The 12,424-nt window shown below is 38.9% G+C and overlaps 1 protein-coding gene across 1 annotated transcript in view; it reads right to left on the reverse strand.

Annotated features, from left to right (window-relative positions):
• The window catches only part of aass (aminoadipate-semialdehyde synthase), a 69,835-nt gene that overhangs the window by 24,100 nt on the left and 33,311 nt on the right, over positions 1-12,424 (reverse strand). The window contains exons 11-13 of the mRNA XM_084934410.1: positions 1,745-1,856; positions 1,552-1,611; positions 1,255-1,322 (exon numbers count right to left, since the gene is read on the reverse strand). Of these exons, the coding sequence (XP_084790536.1) occupies positions 1,255-1,322; positions 1,552-1,611; positions 1,745-1,856 (240 nt within the window). The remainder of the gene's footprint in view (positions 1-1,254; positions 1,323-1,551; positions 1,612-1,744; positions 1,857-12,424) is intronic.

Here is a 12,424-nt window from a genome sequence, read left to right on the forward strand (position 1 = left end):
GCCAGACTGAATTGACTTCTGTGACTTTGGTACTAGAAAAAAGCATTAGATCACAGGGCATGTTTACTTACAAGTCTAAGCTTCAAAATGTTTTACATTTGTAAGTGACTGTCTAGACCCACAGTTTGCTAATAAGCTGCCATAAGTTAACTGCAGATCTGACATGTAATAATAAGAACATGCAATATTAAATAGCTAGATTTGTTGCCTGGGCATGTAAAGTAGATGCTAACATAAACAAGTAAACCTGTCCTCAATGTTAGTCTTCAAACTTACTTAATGTAGCAGATAAGACAAAAAATATTCCAGTACTGTTTTCAGACATTGCTGATGTAGAGAAAATGGAGAAAACGTACAAATCTGATGTTATTTGAACGCTGTCTTTTTCCATAGAGTCACAAGCAATGAACCGTTTTATGTTATTATGTTATGTTATTTGTACTCATTTACTTAAAGACACTTGAAAAAAATGTTGTATTCTTTTAAGATAAATCATCTCTACGAAACTCCTAAGTGCAGTCAAGGTCTGAGTCTTTTTTAAGTAGATTTTGTTCTCTGTTAACAGTGGAATTCTAGAGGTATATACTGCCTCCAATCTTTGTCCTAGCTTTTATTTATGCACAGAAGTTAAACTGGTATTGATTATATCTGTTATATTTGTTGATTACATCTTACATCTGATTACACCTCAAAAAAAACTGTATGTTAACACCAGACAAAACAAGACAGAAAGACTCAGCATAATGAGTGATTGGGTTTTTAGTGTAAAAGAGTAGAAAAGATATGTCTACCACTTGGTGAGTGCATATTCCAGCTTCTGGAGTTAGTTAGCAGAGATGGCCTATTTAGCATGCTAGCTAAGTAAGGTGTTAATGCAGGCACAGCAGACACCAGAAGGCAGCACTGTGCAGGAACAACCACATAGTAATGGTTAGTTACTATGAACAAAGATCCTCAAACTTCACAAATGACAATTCTAGGAAAGGATTACTTAAGGAATGCAACAGCAGAAACGGCACACTAGAAACCAAGTTAATAACTGAGGTTAACAAGCTCTACAATTTAGAAATTCAGAGCTGGTGAGCTATTGCACCTTTCCTGTAATCGTTAGACATTGTATCTTACTCATAGAATGTTTTAACTGGTTTGATGAACATTTAAAATAAGAATTACATTCAAACGAAGCATTTAAATGCAAATATAACAAACAAACAAACAAACTTACATATTCACATTTCCTGTCTGAAGACTTACCTTCTTTCTCTAAGTTTTTCAATGTATTCAAACTTTGGAGTAAGTTTTCCGTTAGAGGCGATGACAGCCTTTAGGAATAAATCAGAACATCCAAACCAGACATGAATTTCACTTATTTGCAGAAAGAGTCAAATAAACATCCGTTACATACACATATCTAATCCAAATAAATAAATGTATGTTATCAACCAAAATATTGAATTAGAAAATGAAGTAAAACACTCAACTAAAAATAGCATCATGCCTTTGTAACAAATACAGTGAGATACTTCTCTCAACCAACATTTCACTACTTACATCTCTGACTTGTGGGCTAAATTCTTCTTCGTCCAATGGTCTGGTTGAATCTGAAGGTAGCTGGTAATGACATATAATTTACTCAAAAAAAAGGAAACACTATGTGAAACATGTCATAGCCCTCTCCCATACTTGATCAGAAAACACCACCAAATGCACTGCAAAATTGGTGGCATCAAACCAGACATCTTACCATCTCCCAGATGTAGGGGAAGAGACGGTCACCAAAATACTCTGTGGCTTCGATTGGCAGCTGAGCAGGAAGGTTGTCAATGGAGCACATGAGAATCCCATTTCCCTCCACGCTGCCGGGACCACAAATAAAACCAAATCAAATGTTAAAATTCAGGCATTTTACTCTTTCATAAAAAAAAAACAGTAGCACGTATACAATTTGATGGCAGTCTCAAAGAAGTTAGGAGGGGACAACAAAAGGCTGAAAAAGCAAGCAGCACTAAAAAGAAACAGCTTTGCATCTATTTAGGTTGACTGTCAATAGATCTGTAACATGAGGAGGGTATAAAAAATGTTAATTTTAGTAGATTAACAAGTAAAGATGGGCAGTAAAGATTGTATTAAAAACATTCATGATTCTGTTATTGGTTGCACATCTGGAAAGGCAACATCAGTGCTGAAATGTATGTAGCAATTTTAGAGAGACATATGCTCCCATCCAGAAGAAACTGTTTTCAGGGAAGGCCTTGCTTATTTCAGAAAGACAATACTTTTGAGTGGGCCCATTTCCATATGGAAGCAAAAAACCCCTGGACATACTGAAGTCAACTTTTAACTTTGGAACATTTAGAAACATAAAAAGAAACTAACAGGGCTATTTTTCTGTATTAACTTGTGTATTGCTTAATTGTAAAACCACTGAAAGACAAAATTTGTTGATGTTTTCTTTATTTACCTGTTCACCTTTGCAGTTATATTGGGCTCTCAGACAAGTCTTTTTTTTTTGACAACTTTATTTATGATTTTCCAATATGACAAAAGTACAGAAAAATATAACTCGACTTGCGACTACAAACACTGCCATTGTGAAACCGGTTGCGCCACGCAGTGGCAAACCAGTTGGATGCAGGAAATGTATAATCTATGGGCACAAACAAAAAAATACTACCATGTGAAACCCAAAAAACAAAACCCACCAAAAAACAAAACAAACAAAAACAGAATAAAATAAATACATAAATAAAAGGGGGGGCTGCATTGTGCGCAGTTCTTTTTGGCTTGCTACAGATAGTAGGTGGCTTTAAAGAAAGAAAGAGAAAAAACCCCAAACACAGATAAAAGCAGTAAATGACAACTTCTCCACATATTCAACAAAGGATGACCAGGTTTTGTAGTATTTACTTTGAGACCCTCTCAAACTGTATCTCAAGCACCTCATCACCTCTCTCACCCACTGAACAAACACTGGCGGACCTGAATCCTTGCATTTAAGAAGAATTAGCCTGCGTGCCAGGAGAGATGAGAAAGCCACTGCATTCATTTGATACGAAGTTATACCGTGTTGGTTTGGGAGTACACCAAAGACTGCTGTCATCGGATTAGGATCAATTGTTTTCCCACACACACATATGAAAGAGCTTTAAAAACTAATTCCCAGAACCGGTTCAAATCAGAGCAGGTCCAGAACATATGGTTAATATCGGCGGGTGATTGCTTGCACCTCGGACATCTATCATCAGAGGCATTGTATATTTTGGCTAGTTTAGCTTTGGTTAGGTACGCCCGGTGAAGAATTTTAAACTGTATTATACAATGCCATATACAGACTGAGGATTCATGGATCTTGCTAACACTAAGATCCCATAGGTCGTCTGGGATCTGGAGGTTTAAGTCCAGCTCCCAGGCATTTATGGCTTTGGACACAGAGTCTGCCTTTACATGCTGCAATGTGCTATATATTTGAGAGATGTGACCTCTAGCAATAGATCGAAATTGCAGACAATCCTCAAGTGTACAGACATTAGGTAGACTTGGATAAGAAGTGAAGTGTTTAACTGCAAAGCTACGCGCTTGTAAGTATCTAAAGAAGTGAGTCTTTGGGATTCCAAAATCTTTAGACAATGCTTCAAAGGATAAAAATGACCCTTTAACAAACAGATCAGAGAAGCAGATAATTCCTCTGCTGTACCAAACCTTGAATCCTGCATCGCTCAGAGCTGGTAAAAAAAGATGATTTGACGCAATAGGAGAGCACTGAAACCAGACATTGAGAGAGTTCTTAACCACAGGATTTTTAAAATGAACATTGCGACTGACTGGTAGACCTAAACACATTATTGCAACAGGGGATATGGTGAGATTACCGTCTAGCTCCATAGTGGACCAAGGCGGCCCTCTGCCCTCCCTAAAAGCCCGCATCCAGGTGGATAGTTTCACAATGTTGGCACCCCAATAATAATACATAAAGTTTGGTAGGGCCAGGCCGCCTTCCGACTTAGAACACTGTAACAAGGATTTACGGATTCTTGGAACTTTTTTGTCCCAAATAAAAGATGATATGAGTCCGTCTAACTGGGTGAAAAAGGTTTTAGGAAGAAAAAGGGGTATCATCTGGAAGAGGTACATGAATCGAGGCAAGACTACCATTTTAATCGTGTTGACCCGCCCAGCAAGAGAGATGGGTAATACTGACCAGCGTGCCAAATCCGATTTTGTTTTCTCTAATAAAGGGGTAAAATTTTGTTTAAAAAGATCCCGATAAGCGTCTGTGATTTGAATACCCAAATAGGTGAATGAGGAGTGTTCCAGTCTAAACTGCAAGGCTGAGTAGTCAGCCTCCTTCGCCATACTGTTAATAGGGAACAGTGTGCTTTTAGCCAGGTTCAATCTGTAACCAGACAGGCGGCCAAAGAATCCAATGAGGTCCAGAGCTGAAGGAATTGATGCCTCCGGATCTGTAATATACAGAAGGAGATCGTCTGCATACAAGGAGCACTTATGAATAGTGATTCCCCTAGTGATCCCCCTTATTCTGGGGTCCGTTCTCAATGCTGCCGCCAGCGGCTCTATTGACAGATTGAATAGCAGAGGGCTTAAGGGGCATCCCTGGCGGGTGCCTCTATGTAAGGAAAAGTATTCTGAAATAGTGTTATTGGTGCGGACTGAAGACAGGGGTGCTGAGTACAGAGTCCTGATCCATGAAATAAAATTAGAACCGACGCCAAATTTTTTCAAAACGGAGAACAAATATTGCCAATCCACACAGTCAAAAGCCTTCTCGGCATCTAGTGAGACTATTAGTGATCAACAGAGTGGTCAGAATATAGGATATTTAACAGCCGTCTGATATTGAAATATGACTGGCAGTTCACTATAAAGCCTGTTTGGTCCTCATGTATAATAGAAGGTACTACCTTCTCTATACGAAGTGCAAGAGCTTTTGTGAGGATCTTATAATCCACATTCAGTAGACTAATGGGGCGATAGGATCCACATTTTTGAGGATCCTTGTCTTTTTTGAGTATTACAGAGATTGTGGCTTGGGACAGAGTTTGTGGCAACGTGCTTGTTGCCTGAATTTCTGAAAAAACCTCAGACAGTAAAGAAACTAACTTGCCGGCAAAGCGTTTATAGAAATCACACAAGAAGCCATCTGGGCCCGGTGCCTTGCCATTTCGCAAAGAATTAACTGCCTGCAATATTTCCGCAGAGGTAATAGGTCTTTCCAGTAGCTCACGTTGGTCTGGGTTAATAGTGGGAGTATCTATGTTCCTCAAGAAGGAATCCAAGTCAGCCTCTGAATAATCAGTGCGGGAAGTATAGAGATCCTGATAAAATAGCTTGAAAGCAGCATTAATTCCGTCAGGGTGTGTTACCACCTGACTGGAGTCTAACTGTATGTCGGGTATAGATTGAGCTGTAGCGGATTGACGAAGCTGATGCGAAAGATATCTACTTGCTTTTTCACCATGCTCGTATACATGTCTTGATCTAAGTAGGAGCTTCTCAGTTTCTTTAATTGAGAGAGTGTCAAATTCAGACTGCAGCAGTACCTTCTGCTTATATAAATCAGCGGTTGGACAGGTAGCATATTGTGTGTCAATGTTAGCTATGAGCTCCGTCAGCTCCCGAAGCCGTTCGTTTCGCTTTTTATTCTTATAAGACGAAAAAGAAATAATTTGGCCCCGCAGATATGCTTTTAGCGACTCCCAAATTATAGATTTTGAAACATCTGGAGTGTTATTTGTTTCTAGAAAAAGCTCGATGTGGTGTACTATGAACTTGCAAAACTCCTCATCTGACATTAATGCTGAGTCAAATTTCCGGAACCGCTGCCATGCTTATACATTTGGAAATGCGATATCAACCTGCACTGGTGCATGATCAGAAATTACAATTGCATTGTATTTACACATGGTGACCCTTGGGATAAGGAAATTATCCAGACGAAAATAATCAATCCTGGAATACGAATGATGCACAGGGGAGAAGAAGGAATAGTATTTTGCTAAGGTCTCAGTGATACGCAGTGGATCTGAAATGCCATAGTTTTGAAGAAATGTCTACAGCATTTAAATTCTATGTATATCGTTCATGGACGATTTAAAATCTTCAAATCTACAATTTCACACGTGCTACACCTTAAGTTTTTGCTAATGCAATCATGCTTTTAATAATTTAAAAAATATTTCAGACTGAAAACTAAATCAAATTCAATTTCAATTACATTTTATTTAGATAGCACCAAATCACAACAACGGTTGCTTTAAGGTGCTAAAGGGAGCAAATTTCTTGCAATGCTACTAAATTATCTGCCTGGAGAAAATCAGTCTGCTGTAGAGCTGGGCGATATAAGATTTTTTTCATATCACAATATGTTTTTTTCATTTCAGGCGATAACGATATATATCACGATATAAGCCAAATAACTATATTTGTAAGATTTAAATGTGCCGTTGCTCACAAGTAAAATGTGAAATAATCAGCAGCTTGTTTTGATTTAAATATTTATTTCCCATAATAAGTTCAACAGGGTAGATGTACTTAAGGAACATGAGACTTTTTCAGATAAATAAAGGCAAATATTGCAAACTACACAAAAGGCAGCCGCTAAAGCATTTAAGTTTCAAAATAGAACAAACAAAACAGGCTACTAAATTGTCAATTCAACTTAGAAACAAAATATTAATTCTAAAAATAAATCTTAGTTTGTTTTACAGAAGAACAGACAAAATTGACTAACTTTTGTCAATATCAAATAAACTGAGAACTAAAAGGAAATTCTCAATCTCTTCTTGTTGTATAGCTTAGCTTTTCAAACAGTTTTAACAGTTACTTTAGTCTGACAAAAGCCGAATGACGAATTAGCGCTTCCAGTCAGAGATTGAGCATGCACCGGTTTATTGTATTACCAGACTTGCTTTTGGCACAATTTACAGTGCGCGCTACTCTGTTTTTTGTCAGACTTGAAATAGCCAAAATACCTTCACACTACGGAACTTCTATGGCTCTTCCGTTCGACAATCTCTCCGGCATTGGAACCATCATCTGTTTTCTCTTCGGTAACCTTCGGTCACGCTCTCAGTTGATTTTTCTCTAGTCGGCACACTCATTTCCTCCATTACCCGGGCGGCACGGCAGCTGGCTGCTTCCCAAACAAATACACATGTGCGGCTTGGCACTTGTGCTGTACGTAACAAGTCACGTGACGTGACGCTGCGACTGTGATTGGTTCGGCTCTGCGCTACTTAATTTGGATTGGCTGTTCTTTTTTTTTTTAAGAGGACAAGAGCGGTGAGGTCTATCGCAATAGTTTAATTTTTCTATCGAGAAAAAGTTCTTTCGCAATACATATCATTATTGTTCTATTGCCCAGCTCTAGTCTGCTGTGTCAGTGACATCGTTTATGCTTTCCAAGGTTGACACACATAGTGATGTCTTGTCTACCACATTGACAGGACATCTTATTTATTTATGCATTGCCAAATCACAGCAACTTTATGGTGCTTTATAGGGTAAGATGTATAATAATTAAGAAAAAAATGCCTACAATCAAACAACCACAAATGAGCAAGCACTTGGTGACAGTAGGAAGGAAAAACTCCCTTTTAACAGGAAGAAACCTCCAGCAGAACCAGGCTCAGGGAGCAGGTATATGCCATGACTGGATGAGGCTGAGGGGAGGGTGACAGGATAAAAGAAAAACTGTGGAAGAGAACCAGAGATTAATAACAATTAATGATTGAGTAGTGGTGTATAAACACACAGACACTGAAAAGCAGTGAGGAAAGTTGAAATGCTCAGTCGTCATGGGAAGCCTCCAGCAGCCTACACCTAGTGCAGCAGAGTTGCAGTCTTACACGCCTCTCTGCAGCTTCTCTCCTCCTGTTACCCCACCAAAACCCCATTTCCATTGAGACTGTGTCAGCTCCGAAAAAGACAAAAAACAAACTAAAAACCAGCAACAAACAACTTAAACATAAAAAATCCCAAAGAAAGAACAATACAGTATCCACATCTGAACTAAAGAGAAAAACAGTGAAATGTGGATTATTAAGTATTAGGTCTCTCTCCTCCAAGTCTCTGTTAGTACATGACTTAATAATTGATCAACAAATCAATTTACTGTGCCTTACAGGAACCTGGTTGCAGCAGGATGATTATGTTAGTTTAAATGAATCAATACCCCCATTCTAACCATCAGAAACCTCGAAGCGCAGGCGGAGGGGACTGTGTGGCAGCAATTTCCCACTCCAGCCTTTTAATCAACCAAAGACCCAGACAGACTTTTAATTCATTTGAAAGCCTGATGCTTAGCCTTGTCCACCCCAGCTGTGAAACTCAGAAACCAGTCTTACTTGTTATCATCTATCGTCCACCTGGGCCTTACACAGAGTTTCTGTCTGATTTCTCAGACTTTTTATCTGATTTAGTGCTCAGCTCAGATAAAATAATTATTGTGGGTGATTTTAACATCCATGTAGATGCTAAAAATGACAGCCTCAACTTGGCATTTAATCTGTTATTAGACTCAATTGGCTTTTCTCAAAATGTAAAAGAACCCACCCACCACTTTAATCACACTCTAGATCTTGTTTTAACATATGGCATAGAAACTGAACATTTAACAGTGTTTCCTGAAAACCCTCTCCTGTCTGATCATTTCCTGATAACATTTACATTTACAGTAATTGATTACACAGCAGTGGAGAGTAGACTTCATCACAGTAGATGTCTTTCTGAAAGCGCTGTAACTAAGTTTAAGAATATAATCCACCCACTGTTATCATCTTCAATGACCTGTACCAACATAGAGCAGAGCAGCTATCTGAACGCTACTCCAACAGAGGTCGATTATCTTGTTAATAATTTTACCTCCTCACTACGTACGACTCTGGATACTGTAGCTCCTGTGAAAACTAAGGTCTCAAATCAGAAGTACCTGACTCCGTGGTATAATTCTCAAACACGTACCCTAAAGCAGATGACTCGTAATCTGGAGAGGAAATGGCGTGTCACAAATTTAGAGGATCATCATTTAGCCTGGAGAAATAGTTTGCTGCTTTATAAGAAAGCCCTCCGCAAAGCCAGAACATCTTACTACTCATCACTGATTGAAGACAATAAGAACAACCCCAGGTTTCTCTTCAGCACTGTAGCCAGGCTGACAAAAAGTCAGAGCTCTGTTGAGCCAACCATCCCTTTAACGTTAACTAGTAATGACTTCATGAACTTCTTCACAAATAAAATTTTAATCATTAAAGAAAAAATGACCAATAATCATCCCACAGATGTAATATTATCTACAGCTACTCTTAGTACCATTGATGTTAAGTTAGACTCTTTTTCTCCAATTGATCTTTCTGAGTTAACTTCAATAATTACTTCCTCCAAACCATCAACGTGTTTTTTAGACCCCATTCCTACAAAACTGCTCAAAGAAGCCCTGCCATTAATTAATGCTTCAATCTTAAATATGATCAACTCATCTCTAATAATCGGCTATGTACCACAGGCCTTCAAACTGGCAGTAGTTAAACCTTTACTTAAAAAGCCATCTCTAGACCCAGCTGTCTTAGCTAATTATAGGCCAATCTCCAACCTTCCTTTCATATCAAAAGTTATTGAAAGAGTAGTTGTCAAACAGCTAACAGATCGTCTGCAAAGGAATGGCTTATTTGAAGAGTTTCAGTCAGGTTTCAGAGCTCATCACAGCACAGAAACAGCTTTAGGTTAAGGTTAAAGGTTAAAACTGATCTTCTTATGGCCTCTGACAGTGGACTCATCTCTGTGCTTGTCCTGCTAGACCTCAGTGTAGTGTTCGATACTGTCGATCATAATATTCTACTAGAACAATTAGAACATGCTGTAGGTATTTCAGGTACTGCGCTGCAGTGGTTTGTATCATATCTATCTAATAGACTCCAATTTGTACATGTAAATGGAGAGTCCTCTTTACACACTAAGGTCAATTATGGAGTTCCACAGGGTTCAGTGCTAGGACCAATTCTATTTACATTATACATGCTTCCCTTAGGCAGTATCATTAGAAGACATAGTATACATTTTCACTGCTATGTTGATGACACCCAGCTCTATCTATTCATGAAGCCAGATAACACACACCAGTTAGTTAAACTGCAGGAATGTCTTAAAGACATAAAGACCTGGATGGCTGCTGACTTTCTGCTTCTAAATTCAGATGAAACTGAGGTTATTTTACCCGGCCCTGAAAATCTTAGAAATATGGTATCTAACCAGATTCTTACTCTGGGTGGCATTACCTTGGCCTCCAGTAACACTGTGAGGAACCTTGGAGTCATTTTTGACCAAGACATGTCCTTCAATGCACATATTAAACAAATATGTGAGACTCCTTTCTTCCATTTGCGCAACATCTCTAAAATTAGAAACATCCTGTCTCAGAGTGACGCTGAAAAACTAGTTCATGCATTTATTACTTCCAGGCTGGACTACTGTAATTCATTATTATCAGGATGTCCTAAAAACTCCCTGAAAAGCCTTCAGTTGATCCAAAATGCTGCAGCAAGAGTACTGACAGGGACTAGAAAGAGAGAGCAGATTTCTCCTGTTTTGGCTTCCCTTCATTGGCTTCCTGTTAAATCCAGAATTGAATTCAAAATCCTGCTCCTCACATACAGGGCTGGACCAGATGACCCTGAATCCTCCCTTAGTTATACTGCAATAGACGTAGGCTGCCAGGAGATTCCCATGATGCATTGAGTTTTTCCTTTCCAGTCACCTTTCTCACTCACTATGTGTTAATGCATTCAATCATATCTGTTATTAATCTCTGTCTCTCTTCCACAGCCTGTCTATTATGGAATCAGAACGATGCCACCTTGAAACGAAACCGAAAAAAATATTGAAACCAAAAAAAAATATTGTAACTGAAATAAATGTACTGAAAAATCTTGTATTGAAACCGAAAAAAAAATTGATAGTGAAAAACAATTAGTTGAAACTAATTTTTTTGTTTTCGCTTACAATTTTTTTTTTCAGTTTCAATCCATTTTTTTTTTTCGGTTTCAATCCATTTTTCGGTTTCAATCCATTTTTCGGTTTCAATCAATTTTTTTTCGGTTTCAAACCATTTTTCATTTTCAAACCATTTTTCGGTTTCAAACCATTTTTCAGTTTCAATCTGCTGGCACTGTTTTGGCGTCCAGGGGCGTGCTGGGGGGGGGGGGGGATTCCGGCCCACATGTATTTGCATATATTATAGAGGCCACTAGTACTGACCAAGCTGCCATCTTTCTCTCTTCCCGTCTTTCAATGGCTGCTTCAATTTCAGCTTGACCCTCCAAACCGCAAGTAATCATTTTTTGTCATCTTTCCTTGCTGTCCCACTGGACTGGACATTAGTTTAGGTTTTTTTAGCTACATCTGGTAAAGTTGTGGTAAAATGCTGGTATTAGCCTATTCATCGTAGCAAGCTAGCCTGAAGCTAATATTTGCTAAATTTAGGGACACCCGTGTCTCTTTAGGAGTTGGAGGCCAGTGTTTTAGGAACGGCACAAGATCTCATCAACAGGCAGTGTTGGGCAGTAACGTAATACATGCACCGGCGTTACGTATTTAAAATACAAAATATGACTAAATGTATCTGTTACAGTTACCGTTCAATAGGTGATATTGAGAATACAGTTAGTTTGTTGAAATAAATGTATTACATGGCGGTATTTTCCTGTTTCATATGTTAGGCTATGGTTTCTCTATTTTTGGTAATTCCACGCTGGTGGAAACCCAACCAAAACACGCATAAGAGCCTCTAAAAATTATTATACAAAAATGATTTAATATGAAGGCAATAGCAGAGTGTTACAGGTATCGCCCTAAACAATGTAGCCTCATGGGCAGTGTAGTCCATGCTGCAGGGAGAATGGACTGCCATACCCGTTATGTGTCTGTGAGCGAGGGAGGGAGAGAAAGGAAAAGTACGAGCTGTCACGGAGCAGAAACGGGAGCTGGAAGCATGTAAATATAATAATAACCACTGCAGCCAAAAAGAGTGCCTGACGAGCCCAGCTGTAAGTAAGCTGTTAAGACTCGACTGTACACCGTGTTCGTGTTTTCCTCCGAAACAATAAGTCCCGTTGGAGCAGCCTTTCAACGCCTCTCTCTGTCTCTCACTAGCAAAGTTGACCCAGACAACAAAGTAAAGCTAGTTTTCAGCTACGAGCCCGACACAAACCCGACGTATTAGCCAGAGGTCCCTTTACTACGGTTCGGAGCCGCGGACCTGTTTTATATACGCGCGGAATAGTTTTCTATATGAGATCGCTGCAAAAAGTGCACCCTTACCTAATGTCCACCTACTGTTACTCATTTATATTATGATTTTAACATCTAGTTGGTATTGGTATGGCGAGTAGCCTTCAGTAATAGTAATAAATCA

Source organism: Perissodus microlepis, chromosome 7, assembly GCF_051167445.1.
Source record: "Perissodus microlepis isolate ML-2025 ecotype Zambia chromosome 7, ASM5116744v1, whole genome shotgun sequence".
NCBI lineage: Eukaryota > Metazoa > Chordata > Actinopteri > Cichliformes > Cichlidae > Perissodus > Perissodus microlepis.